Here is a 13,941-nt window from a genome sequence, read left to right as displayed (position 1 = left end):
CCAGGAAGCCCCCTAGAACTGAACTTTAATTGGTACTTCGTCTACAAATGTAACCTGACACAAAACGCTGCTGCTGTACCGTGGAGAGATCCGGGCGACGGCGGTTTGTCAGGACCAGGTTCTAATGTGAGATTTGAGACCATTGGACAAGAGCATAGGCTTCTTTGTCAGACAGACGTGAGTTGAAGTAAGATATTTAATTAGGTGGGCGCCCCCTTAGGGCGCCATTAACTGCTCGCCTCTCAAAGGGAGTTGATGTTTGCCTGGTCATCATCATGAGGATAAAAATCAGATAAAATGCTATCTTAAGGTGTCAGCCTGGTATCTGGTGTGCACAAGGTTCTCAGAAGAAGGAGGAGGAAGATGAAGGGGGGGGGAGAGAGAGAATGGTTATTACTGCAGTTATTAGGAGTGGAGATCCATACAGGGGAGTGGAGACATCTGTCTGCCTTGAGCTACAGGGAGCAGAGATCTGAACACGAAGTGGAGAAGGGAACTCCAGGGGAGTGTTGTGTTCCCAGGATAGACTAAGATAGCTAGCTTCCGTTCTTCCTTTCTGTTGTTTGTTATTATTATTGTTATTAATATTATTATTGGTATTGTTATTAGTATTAGCAGCAGCATCAGTCATAGTTGTGGTAGTAGTAGTATTTTGGTTTGATTTTTTTGAGACAGGGTTTCTCTTTATAACAGCTCTGGCTGTCCTGGACCCACACTGTAGACCAGCTGGCCTCCCACTCATAGACATCCATTTTCCTCTGCCTCCTGAGTGCTGGGGTTAAAGGCCTGTGCTACCACGGAGCTTGCTTTCTTGGGTTGTTGCAGCTGACTGTGGCTAATGCATCTTAGTTCTGCCAGAAACCCTGGGAAAGTGGGGTCTCCATCTCTTCAAGAGGTTTGTCCAGTCCCCAAACCCTTGTGTTCTGAGGGGGAAGGATCTGGGTAGGCTGGACCAAGGACACATGGCTATGGAGACAAATCCATTTTGTTTTTTATTGATTGTTTGGGGCCTGAAATCTGCCTCTCAGCTTGTGGTCTCCCTGAGCTGCGAAGAAAGTCCTGCTTCCTACTGAGGCCAGAAAGGAGACGTGGGAGTGCGTTTCTTTTCCCCTCCTCAAGACAGGGCCTCACGAAGTAGCCCAGCCTGGCTTCAAACTTGCTAAGTGGCCTAGGCTAGCCTGGAGCTCTCAGTGCTTCTGGGAGTACGAGCTTGGACCACCATACCCATGTCAGAGGTGGCTCCAGACCCACTGTATTCACACTTCATGCTTCTGTTCTGCACTGAGATCCTGAGGGGCATGAGCCTGTGTGTCTAGCTCATATCTCGTCGTTTTCCAGTTGGATGCTATGAGCCTCAACCACATTTGGAGTGTTTTGGGTCTCTAGTGTTTCCGCTGGCAGGTCTTTGGCTTCCCCTTCGTTGTCCTTGCTCTCCACCTGTCTCTCAGCATCCTCTCGGGGACCTGGGGCATCTCCTTCAGACTCTGCCTGACCCCTAGCCTCCCCTTCAGGGCTTAGAGCATCTACTTTAGTCTCTATGTGATGTCCAGCCTCCTGTTCAGGCTCCAAGGCCCTTTTGGCCTCTACCTGACTTGTAATTTCTTCTTTAGTCCCCAGGGATTGCTGGGTTTCTGATTGCAGCGGACTGTTGGCTAAAAGCGGCTGACTTCCGGCAGGTTGTGGCTCCTGGAGAGCTGGGGGAAGGGACTCTGCGCGCTTGGGGGCTTCTCCTGGGAAGTTGATGAGCTCTGCAGGAGTCATGAGCCCGTCTCCATCCAGGTCCTGAGTCTCAAGCACCATGTCTACTACCAGGATCACCTGTGGAAACAGTTACGGTAGATATTTTCAGGAACCCGGCCACCCTCCAACAGCCTTGTTCCTGCCATATAGACTCCAGGCTTCCTTTTTACCAGGAGTCTACCAAAAAGTCATGATGGAAGTTCCAAAGCTCCAAGCAGCTAGTCTCTCATGGTTTCCAGCAGCGCTTACCGGGTTGATGGGGAAGTGTGCAGCTCCAGGGGCCAGAGCTGCTGTCAGCATGGACAAGAGTTCCAGGCCGTCCAGTTGTCCGTTCTGGTCAAAGTCGTGAAGAGCAAAGAGATATAGCAGGACTACGGAGAAGAGTCTGGGTTAGAGAAAGCAAGAACCCACTGGGCAACGAGCGCCCAGCTCCAGTTCCATCCCACAGAGCCTCCCGGCCCCGCGGCCAGCACCAGAGCCTCCCGGCCCCGCGGCCAGCACCAGAGCCTCCCGGCCCCGCGGCCAGCACCAGAGCCTCCCGGCCCCGCGGCCAGCACCAGAGCCTCCCGGCCCCGCGGCCAGCACCAGAGCCTCCCGGCCCCGCGGCCAGCACCAGAGCCTCCCGGCCCCGCGGCCAGCACCAGGCCTTCACCTTGCTCCCGGTTCATTTGTTCAGGGTCCTCTTCCATCTTCTCCAGTCCCTTGAGATAATCCCGCAGACGTCTGTGGACAAAGTGGCAAATCAGGGGGGAGAATCCTGTCTGTGACCTAAGACTTGTCCAGTTAATACCTGCTGAGAGCCCCCAGCTTACTCACCGGAGCTGCTCAGGGCCTGGCTGGAAGGGGTTGGTTGTGAGCTGCTGTTGTGCCTCAGGGTCCAGCCTAGAACGGGGAGAGAAGCAGAAGCCCAGCTTAGCAGCCGCTTGGCAGATTTCTCCCCAGACTCAAAGGGAGACTCAAAGTTTGTCCCTCCAAACTCCCAGAAAAGGCTGTAGGGAAAAAAGCCCTTCGGGTGTCATTGGAAACAAAACCTTAATTTCTAAAACTGCCTTTGCAGCTCAGAGACCTTCCTTAGTTAGCTTTAGAAAACCCAAAGAGGGCTGGAGAGATGGCTCAGCGGTTAAGAACACTGACTGCTCTTCCAGAGGAACTGAATTCAGTTCCAAGCACCCGTAATAGGTGGCTAACAACCATTTATAACTTCAACTCCAGAGGACCTAACTTCTAGATCCTACAGGCACCCACACTCATGTGCACATAAACACACACATGTAAATTAATAAACAGTTAAAAAGAAAATGCCAGGGCTGGGGATTTAGCTCAGTGATAGAGCGCTTGCCTAGCAAGCACAAGGCCCTGGGTTCGGTCCCCAGCTCCAAAAAAAAAAAAAATGCCTAGTGAGGTTGAGGCCACCATAGCAGACACACAATAGAGGCCCAAGACAATGGCCCAGGGTGTGTCAAGACACAATGGTTTCTTATGGTCTTCCTTCTCCAACACCAGAATCTACTCCAGGGAGAGGATCACTGGCTGAGGCTGGCAGCAATGGCCGGGATTCTACAGACCCATTTTGCTCCGTGACGTATCATGCCTCTTCCTTTTTTCTTTTTTTTTTTAAAACAATCTTTATTTTATTTTATTTTATTTTATTTTATTTTATTTTATATGAGTACATTGTAGCCATCTTCAGACACATCAGAAGAGGGCAGCAGATCCCATTACAGATGGTTGCAAGCCACTGTGTGGTTGCTGGGATTTGAACTCAGGTCCTCTAGAAGAGCAGTCAGTGCTCTTAACCTCTGAGCCATCTCTCCAGCGCCTCTTCCTTTTTTCAAAGGGTATGGACATCAGCCCAGACTTTAAGTCTGCCCAGGATCTCAAGTATCCGATGTCTGCATGTGGCTACTGTTTGCCCACATCAGCCTGAGATGACAGGACTTGTAGCAGCTGGTTTGGTCACTGCTGCCAGCCCTCCACTTTCTCCTCATTCCCACAATTTCGATGCTCAGACAGAAGGTAAGAAAGCAGTTCTTGGGGTTGGGGATTTAGCTCAGTGGTAGAGCACTTGCCTAGCAAGCGCAAGGCCCTGAGTTCAGTCCCCAGCTCCAAAAAAAAAAAAAAAAAAAAGCAGTTCTAGTTAGTCGTTAGGCGGATAACCCCATTTCCTTGACAATCCCAGTGTCAGGGCTTGATTCTAAGGGCAATCCCTGTCTGAGTTTCTGGCATCCTCCTGATGCTTCACATCAGACTAGAGCTGAACTCTTGACTGTGAAGTGGTCTACAAGCACGCATTAAGTCCCTACTTGGGGCATTGTGATAATCAAAAGGCAGGAAGTTGGGGTGCTGTACCCAGAAATGATGGAAGCTATACTTCTGCAGGCTCCTGGCTCGCCCAGGAAAGAGTCCTGACATCTTTCCAGAACTCTCGCTACCCCAGCCCTGCCCTCCTAATCCTCTTACCTTGCAACTCCATCCTTGGGGGCAGCTTGACCCAAAGGGAGCAGCAATAGGGGCAGCATCAACATTTGCATTAGCCACCGGGACATCCTGCTGAACACCGGAGCTAGGAACAGAATTGGGGAGTCAGGGGAGGGGTATCTGCTGTAGTGTTAGGGGGTTCAGTTGGCTCAGACGGAAATGACTTCCTTCCTTGTGTGTGAAAACATGAAGTATAGGGGAAAGGATGCCTGCAGGGGCGGGGGGAGGGCTATCACCCATTGGCAACCTTCTGGGAACTCAAGGTAAGTCCTGCGTGTACGAAAATACATAAACCCTGCTCCGGTATATAGCGTGCACTGTGGGAGGGAGCTCTGGGTATGAGGACTCCTTCTCATATCCCATTGGCCCCGCTTAAGTGCTGTGTAAGTAAGTGCCCTTGACATTCCCAGTGTCAGGGCTCGATTCTAAGGGCAATCCCTGTCTGAGTTTCCGGCTTCTCCTGATGCTTCACATCAGACTAGAGCTGAACTCTTGGCTGCGAAGGAGTACTTCTAGAGCAGGCCACTTTATTTACAGATGGTAAAAGAATAGATTAGGTTGCTACACTCACTGAAGATCAAACATACACAAGGAGACCACCAAGAGGGAGATGGACTGCTAGTCTGTATTTATGAAAGAAACCTACTGAGGCCAGGTGCGGTGGCATGTGACCCACGATCCCCGCACTCAGGAGTCTGAGGCAGGAGGACTGTGAGTTCAAGACCAGCGGTTGTCTCTATGTTACGCATATTTGGAAATAGAAATATGGAAACGGTCAAGTATGAAATGAGTTCGTTGATAACACAAGGCATAAAAGCTTTTTGTTTGTCCCAGGGATATGTACATATAATGTGAATTTCCAAGGAGAGAGAAGCCACTAAAACTGAGACATCCCCCCCCCAAAACCATCTTTGGGCAGGAAAATAATCAGGTGTTTGGTGGCCCAAGCAAAGGATCAGGACCTCCTGTCTCCCGAACCTAAAACTCGGGCCGTCGCTGGATCTTCCTAAAGGACATTGTATAGCTTCCAGCGGATCCTCTACGAGGTCTGCGATGCTGAGAAGGCTCAGAACCGTGCCCAGGGTGGACATCAGTTCTGTGAGAGTCTGGAAGTAGAGCCGGTAGGTGCCTGGCTCACAAGAAGATGAGCAAAATGTTCACCTTTTGAGCAAGAAGCACCAAAGAGTAAAAATCTAAAAAAAAGATGAAGCTATCATAGATATTGAATCGGTGCTTATTTTCCACTGTGTGTGAGTGTGTGTGTCTGTGTGTCTGTGTGTGTGTGTGTGTGTGTGCGTGTGTGTGTCTCCTTCTCCCTCTCACTGGTCACTGTCCTTGATCACAAGAAACTTGAATTAATTAAAAACTGTATTGTGGTGATGTGCGTGTGTACGTGTGTAGGTCATGTGCGTGTGTACGTGTGTAGGTCACGTGTGTGTGTATGCATGTAGGTCAGAGGACAGCTTTGTGCAGTTTGCATTTTTATCAGTTCCAGGGATTCAACTCAGGTACCCAGGTTTGCATAGTGAGTGCCTGCAGCTGCCAAACTACCTTTATCTTTCGAGACAGGATCTCTCACTGAACCTCATCAGTTCAGCTAAAATGTCTGCCCAGTGAACGTCAAGGATCCACCTCTTTCTACTCCACACAGCACTATGCTGGGCTTTTTACATGAATTCTGGGGGTCTGAACAATCATGGAAGTTCAAGGAATGGGGACACCAGTTACAGTTTGGAGGCCACCTGAATGCCTCAACTGGAAGTGGAAGGCAGAAACGTCAACAGAAACCCCAAGAGTTAGACGGAACTCCAAGCTGTACAGATTGGTGCCTTATTCCTTTCTAGAAAGGAGAGCTGTCCTTGAGACCTGTGTGGCACGTAGCATGGATGAGGGGACTAGATGGCAACCCTGAAAGCTCTTTGTGTGCAAAGTCTCTGGGATGAGGGCAGGCCAGCCGGGGCTCAGTCTCTAATATGAAAAGAAGGGGCACATTAGGGTTGAGACAGCCTGCTGCCAGGGAGGTCAGAAGGGGAACGTGAGCCTGTGTGGACCCTGGGCTAGACAAGAAAGAGGAGGGCATGGAGTGCCATCGGCTCTGTGTTGTCCTCTAACAACCCGTGGATCAAAGATGAAGGCATGATTACCAGCTTGGCACTGTGGAAGGGGTGAGGGGTGGGACCTATTGAGAGGCTGATCATGGGCTGGAGAGGTGACCCAGTCAGTAAAGTGCCTCATGCTTACTGTACATGGAGACCTGAGATCCCATCCCCAGTGGACTTGTAAAAGAGGGGATGGGAAGGGGCTGGGGAGGGGAGGGAGAGACAGGTGCATCCCTGGAGTTCACTTGTCAGCCAGTTTAACCAATTAGTGTGCTCCGGGTTCAGTGAGAGACCCTCGTCTCAAAAATTGAGAGAGAGTGATCGTAGAATACACTCAATGCCTCTCTCTGGCCTCCACACTCACAGACATACACACAACAAACACACAATGTACACCCAACTCAATGTTCACACATACACACAGTCAAACATCATGGGGTGGGGGTACGAAGGCAGCCAGGCCAACTGACCATGAGCTAAAACCAAGGGTAAAAGCAAATCTTTTCTTGTTATGAGTTGATTGTCTTGGATGTTTGCTACAGTAGCAGAAAGTGACTGACACACGTGGGAGGCCAAATGACACAGACCGGAGGGGGTGTGGGGGGCAGCACGGGTGGAAAGCAACCGTACAACTTATAGAATACAAATGCACATTTTCCACTAAGTAGCCCATGTTGCCCCTCATCCCCCTGCCTCTGCTTCCCAAGTGCTGGGATTACAGATGTGTGTTGCCATGTCTGGCTGTCCCTTTGTTTCCCAGTGCTAGGGGCCAAAACCAAGCCTTCACGCTTGCAAGTCAAGTGTTCTACCGCTGAAGTGCACCGCGAGGCTACTTACTTTTAAAATATTCTTTTGCCGGATGGTGGTGGTGCACACCTCTAACCCAGCACTCTGGAGGCAGAGGCAGGTGGATCTCTGTGAGTTCATGGCCAGCTTGGGCTAAAGAGCAAGTTTCAGGACAGCCAGGGCTACCCAGAGAGACCCTGTCTCCAAAAAACAAAATAAAAAGAAATAAATATAAAAAGATATTTTGAAAGGTTGTATTGTATGTATGTATGCATGTATACAATATGTATGTATTAGGTATGAGTGTTTCTTCTGCATGTGTGTATGTGTACCTGGCACCAGAGAGATCAGAAGAGGACATCAGATCCCCTAAAACTGGAATTACAGATAGTGGTGAGCTATCATGTGGATGAGTGGTTCTCAACTTTCCTAGTGCTGCGGCCCTTTAATACAGTTCCTCATGTTGTACTGACCCGTTTGGATTCAGACCCAGGACAAATGGCTGAGCTGCACATTTTACATACCAGAGGGGATCTGACCTCCAAGTTCTCCCAGCACCTCTCAGTCCCTACCTGCTACAGGCATGGCTGGCATACCCACTCCTCTCCCCTGATCTTTGCAAGTTGGGCCTCCTCTACCCCAGAAGCTCTTTCCTATATAATCCCAACAGTTTGCTCCCTCTCCCTCTCCCCTTGCCCCCACCTCTCTCCCTCACTCTGCATGTTCTCTCTCTCCACTCACAAGCTCTTTCTTTCTATCCCCCTTTCCCCTCTGTCTCCTTCTCCATGGGGACTTCCCTGGCCTTGTTCCTTGGGACCAGTGAACCCACCTGAGAGCTGCCCCCCCAATAAACCTGCCTTTTTGTACCTTAATTCGACTTGAATTGGCTCATTTTCATCAGCAGAGAATAAATTATCAACCCCAACCATAAAATTACTTTTGTTATTACTTCATAACTAATTTTGCTACTGTAATGCAAATATTTGTTATACAGGATGTCTGATATATGACCCCTGTGAAAGTGTCATATTTGACCCCCAAAGGGTCAAGACCCACAGATTGAAAACTACTCATGTGGATGCTGAAAACGGAATTTAGTTCCTCTGCAAGAACAACAGGTCCTATTGATTGTTGAGCCATCTCCCCAGCCCGTTTCTTTACTGTTTCTTAAGTTCCTACTTATAACTGGGTTCTCTCTTACCAATCAGCTGAAGGTATGAGATCAAACTACTTCTTTTTCTCCTTAAGGATTATAAAATTATATAATCAGGAAAAGACACACATGTTTAAACAAGGAACAGATAAACAGAAGCCAAGTGTAGTGGCACACACCTACAATCCCAGCTCCTTGGGAGGCTGAGGTTGTGAGTTCAAGGCCAGCCTAGGCAATGCTGTAAGATCCTGACCGAGATGAAGAAAGGAACACAGAAATACAGAATTGCTAGGAAAAGGAGGTGTAACTCAAAGGTCGAGCCCTAGCTGAAGGCTGCTCAGGTCCCAGTGTAGACTTTGTCTTGCTGTGCTTTCCCTCTCTCAGGTCTCCATCTGCAATGCAGGTTGATAGAGCACTTCCTGGAGGCCATGGTGGTAGCTAAACGAGATGAGGCTCTTGCTTTCCAGAAGTTGTTTCAGCTGCTCTACAGTGGCTTCAGGCACACCTTCCCTCCTGGCCTTCCCACCTGAGTCCTACTAATCGCTCCTCCCCATCTGTTTCTGGGCCAAGACCTGGGACTCACATAATTTAAATCCCTCAGAGCTGTCAACACTTACTATCTAGACTAGCCTCTAGGTTGCTTTTTAGAAGAGTATATTAGAGCTCAAAGACAAACTGGTGGCAGTTTGGAAACGGCAGGAAGTACCCTTCCCCCGTTAATCCATTCACTCATTAGGCTGACAGCAGGGGTTCCCGAAACAGTTTTGATTTGTTGGTGGTGTTGGTGTGCATATGTGTACATGTGTGTGCACACACGTACATGTGTGTGTCAGTCTGTCTGTGGACATGTGTGCCTCAGTGGAGGTCAGAGAACAACTTTCAAGAATCGGTTCTCTCCTTCCACCATGTAGGTTGTGGGGATCAAACTCAGGTCAAAGGCCTTTGCCGTGCATCTTGCTGGTCCGTGTCTGTAGTTTGTTCTGACTTTCCTTCCCACTAAACCTGGAATCTAATTCACTTCCTCTTATATGTTTGGACTTAGTGGCTGGCTTCCAGGCGACTAAGATGGCTGAAAAGACTGTCAGGTCCAGGCAGTGTCTCAGTCTCTGTGTCTCAAAAAACCAAAAACCAAACCAAACCAAAAAACCTTAGAGAGCTTGGTGCCCGCCCTAACCCACCGAGACAGGCGAGTGTGAGAATGACCTTCCATTTCCAATTGTGAGCCTTCCAGCTGTCCTAGCCAACAGCACAGAGAGAAGAAAACTGGTCTCCACTGCCCTGCCTAGACAGTGTCCATGGGTAAAGCTCAGGTTATCATCGGAAGCTACTGTGTTGTTTTGTTTTGGTGGTGCTTTTAGGTAACCTAGGCTAGCTTTGAACTCACAGAGCTCAGACTAGCCTTAAACTCACTGAAATCCTCTTGTCTCAGGCTCCCAAGAACAGGCGTTATACTCCTACACCTCCACACCCAGCTCTGGTTGTCCTGATGAAACAGTGTCTCCCTGCGTGGCCCCCTGCCTTGCTGGAATCAATCACAGGAGCATGCTACCACAACCGGCTGTTATATACTGCGTTTTAACCTATGGAGGATTCCCACAGCCCAGCTGGTACTAAAGCATCAATGTGATAATCTAGTCGGCCGAGGAGTGAGACTAGCCCTGGAGCATCCTGCTCTGTGCATGCCGCCTGCTTTGCGTTGGGAAGCTTGAGACCATTCGCAAGCACTAGGAGAGAGAGCACCCATCATATACGGAGCCCTTCTGAAGACCTGGGGTGCGAGTGGAGATTCTTAAGGACTCAGAGGCTCTCCTATCTTTGGATTCAAACCATTAGGTTTTGAGTGGCTTGTTAAGTAATCGTAATAATCCAAATGCCAGCCCTGTAAGAGCTGGCTCTGTAGGTGTGAACCTACTTAGCCACACGGGCCTTGTTGTCTGTAGTTCTGCTGTAGCTGTCTGGAAGGTGTGAACCGCTTCTGCCCTGGGATCTGTAAATTATGCTGATTCTGGCCCTCCCCATGTGAATCAATCACTGTCCTCTGTCCTGTGAGTGCCCTACACAGGTAAGTAGTGTGTGTAGTGGACATGACCAAGAACCAGCGTCATGAGATTACAGAAAATAGTAGGCGTATGGTGAATTCCTTCACACACACACACACACACACACACACACACACACACACACACCCACCTCTTGTCCTAGCCTGAGGTACTGTCTTTATACCCACATCATATAAGTATCCCTTTCATAGAACTCCATCGCTTCAGAAACAGTTTTTAATTATTTTCTTTATTGTGGAGTTTATGTGTGCTTAAGTATAGGCCAGTGTGTGCCAGGGTGCATCTGTGGAGGTCAGAGGACAACCCTTGGGAATTGGCTCTCTCCTGCCACCTTGTGGGACATCAGGTTTGAACTCAGTTCCCCAAGCTTGCTTGCAAGTTCCTCAACCCATTTTGCTGGTTCTTTCAAAATCTTTTTTTTTTTTTTTAAATAGGGATCAGAAAGATAGCTCAGGGGGTTGGGGATTTAGCTCAGTGGTAGAGCGCTTGCCTAGGAAGCGCAAGGCCCTGGGTTCGGTCCCCAGCTCCAAAAAAAAAAAAAAAAAAAAAAAAAGATAGCTCAGCTGTTAAGCACACTGGTTCAGTTCCTAGGACCCATGTGTTAGCTAACCACCATCTGTAACTCCAGTTCCAGAGGACCCGAGACCCTCTTTTGTCCTCTTATGTCCTTTGAGGGCACTGCATACAAGTGATACACAAACACACAAAACAGATACAGGTCAAACACACACACACACACACACACACACACACACACACACACACACCAATAAAGGCGATGGCGTACGCCTTTACTCCCAATACTTGGACAGCAGAGACAGGTGGATCTCTTGAGTTCCAAGCCAGCTTGGCCTACAAAACAAGTTCCAGAACATCGAGGACTGCAGAGAGACCCTGCTTCAACTAATTATTTGATTAGCTAATTAATTAATCAATTAAAAATCCCACAGGGTCTCACATATCCCAGGCTGGCCTCCAACTCATCATGTAGTTTAGGATAACCTTGAACTCTCGACCCAAGTATTAGAATTACAGGGGTGCACCACCCTCACACCCAGCAACTCCAAGACCTTGGGTGGCTCTTTGTTTTTCTCATCGTCACCCACCCAGGTCTTCACCCATGCCTGCAGGAATGGCGTCATCTCTGTCTGGTGTCATCTCTGTTTCGCCCTCCAGTGCTCCAGCACAGCCTACACTGCTTCGAATGGCAGCTCACTGGGTGTTCTTTTATCTTTTCAGCGTTTTTGTCCAAACCTGTTTCACCTTCAAGGTGGACCTTCCTGATAACCTTAGCATTCGGTTGCAGACTATACCTCAAAATTCAAAAGCTTTGCCCGGGGGCTTGGAGTCTAATGTTTTCTCGATGCTTCCAGCCGTTGTCTATGAGAATCAAGCCAAACTTCCACGGGATGTGCATAATAGGACTTAGCCGTACTAACACCGTGTCAAGTTGTAAGAGCTTTTGTAAGTAACAGAAAGAGGGTGGTCATTGAACAACTGCTTGTAAAATAAAAAACAGTCCTAGCCATTTCCATAATTATAACATGCACAAACATAGCTATCCTATTACATGCCTGAAAACCACTGTACCTGCTAGTTAACAGTTGTGATATAATTCAGGGAAGTTATTCAAGTCACACACACACACACACCCCACAGTGACCTTCTGCCTTTGATTTCTTTAAGCCTTTGCCCTAGCTCACAGGAGGAGACTTTGGCCTTGAGGTTGGACCTTTGGTCAGCCCCTGCCTCTGCACTGTTTGGTGGTCCAGGCCGGTGTCTTAAACTGTCTTGGCCCTAGTTAGGGTCTTCAATTTTAAGATGAGGATGTTTCCTAGGACTTAGGGAGGGTACCATGAGATAATCTAGGTTAAGCTAGGGCCAGCAGATTCTTCACGATGTGGCAGGGGTCTTTGGAGGCTTATCTCAAACGGCTTCTCATTCCACAGAGACATTTCTTTTGCAGCGACCCTGACAAACAGTCACGACGCCTCCCCTGAATCTTTCCAGGGCAGGAGCTGGTACCATGAAGGGCATCCATTTCATTTCTAAACAAGTGGAGAAGTTACTGAATCTAATCATCTCCCTTGATTTAGCCCTTTAGTGTCCGGGTCTAGGAAGGGGAGTCTTAAATGACTGCAGCTATACAGTCAAAGAGGCGTGCACCTGAGCTAGCCGGGGGACCAGCCATCTACAGTTGGATGACAACGGACAGTGTCCTTCAATCATCTTCATCTACTGAATGAGGTGGAACCCCGACTCGAAACACCGCCGGCCAGGACTCATGGACTACTATCAAACCCAGGGGCCTCAGAAAGGCTTTCTGCCTTTCCTCTATCTGCTCTCAGGGATGACCTCTTCCCCAATGGTCCTAAGAGGCCAGGGCCACCTCCCCAGCCCAGTTCAAGCCGCAGGGGATGCGGAGGACTGCGCTCTCTGCATCCTGACGGCCAGCAGAAGGTCTCCACCCTCACCCCCAAGGTACAGGATGCCCCCGCCGCCCTCTGGGCCCTGGTCCCTGCCGGAGTCCGACCCACCTGCTGCGGCGGCGCTGTGCGCGTCTGGGGCTCCGGCTTCGTGCGCGTTATAGGCACCGCGCCGCCCTCGCCCGGCTGCCGGCAGCCAGCCCTCCCCCGGGCCGCTCCACGTGGCCATTCCACGTCGCCCTCCCGGCTGCAGCCGCCGCCCAGGCCCGGGCAGAGTCCGGAGCGAGCGACAGCCACAGGAGGGCCACCGCCCCGCCTTGCCCAGACCTGTCCCGCAGCGCCTCCACCTGGCCTTGTTCCATGTGGGTCTGAGGGAAGATGGATGGGGTCCTCAGTGGGTGTCACTGTGACTCAGATGAAGGCAGACTGGTTTGTGGTTTTGACTGTGACAAGCTGGAGAGGCGGAGTATGCGTGTATGACAGACTGGGAAGGATTTGTGAGTGTGGGCGACTAGTGAAGCATGTATACGGGGCATGTATTCAAGACGGAGTCAGAGTAGTGAGCCCAGTTTGTGTACAAGGCAGAGTGCACAGACATGTATTGAGGAGGCAGGGGTGTTGTGTGAGAGAGACAGAAATAGATAAAACTAGACAGAGGTGGGGTTGCTGTTCATTAAAAAAAATGCCTTTGATTATGCTGTGTGGGTGTCACTGGCTTTATCTGAGAAACTCTTTCGTGACTAAATAGAATGACTTACAGTTTGTACGGGTGATTGTGGCCCTCACTGGGAAGAGCAGTGTGGCCCAAACCTGGCCGATTACCTAGGAGTGCGACAGTATCGAGTGTTAACAGGTTACAGGTATGCCGGCACCAGAACAAAGTCCTCTCAAGTTGTTAGAGCTGAGATTCCAGGGACGGTATCAGTGTCACTGGGACCATACCCAGTAGGAACGGGAGGCTCCAGGTGAGGGGAGAGGTATGTAGAGCCGTGTGCGGAAAGAAACCATGGCCATAGGAACAGAAGTTTTCCAGCCTGGATGCTGCAGCTTTCTGGCCATCAAAACGAGTGTCACACACCTTTTATTCCAGTGGCGAGTCCCTCTTCCCAAGCTCTCTGGGCTACCTCCTCATCCACTAGCCTGGGGATTTTTTTTTTGTTTTTGTTTTTGTTTTTGTTTTAGTAACTTCATGCCTCGGA

At 49.6% G+C, this 13,941-nt stretch overlaps 1 protein-coding gene across 1 annotated transcript; it reads right to left on the bottom strand.

Moving 5' to 3' along the window:
• Positions 1 to 967: 967 nt before the first annotated feature.
• Cgref1 (cell growth regulator with EF hand domain 1) lies at positions 968 to 12,974 on the bottom strand. Its single transcript, NM_139087.2, has 6 exons — positions 12,854 to 12,974; positions 4,201 to 4,303; positions 2,557 to 2,622; positions 2,393 to 2,463; positions 1,990 to 2,111; positions 968 to 1,818 (listed from the first exon to the last, which is right to left on the bottom strand). Exons 1-6 carry the CDS (start codon positions 12,969 to 12,971, stop codon positions 1,318 to 1,320), a joined length of 981 nt encoding a protein of 326 aa, NP_620787.2. The 5' UTR covers positions 12,972 to 12,974; the 3' UTR covers positions 968 to 1,317.
• Positions 12,975 to 13,941: the final 967 nt, after the last annotated feature.

Source organism: Rattus norvegicus, chromosome 6 (genome assembly GCF_036323735.1).
Source record: "Rattus norvegicus strain BN/NHsdMcwi chromosome 6, GRCr8, whole genome shotgun sequence".
NCBI lineage: Eukaryota > Metazoa > Chordata > Mammalia > Rodentia > Muridae > Rattus > Rattus norvegicus.
This window is presented reverse-complemented; position numbering and strand designations above follow the sequence as displayed.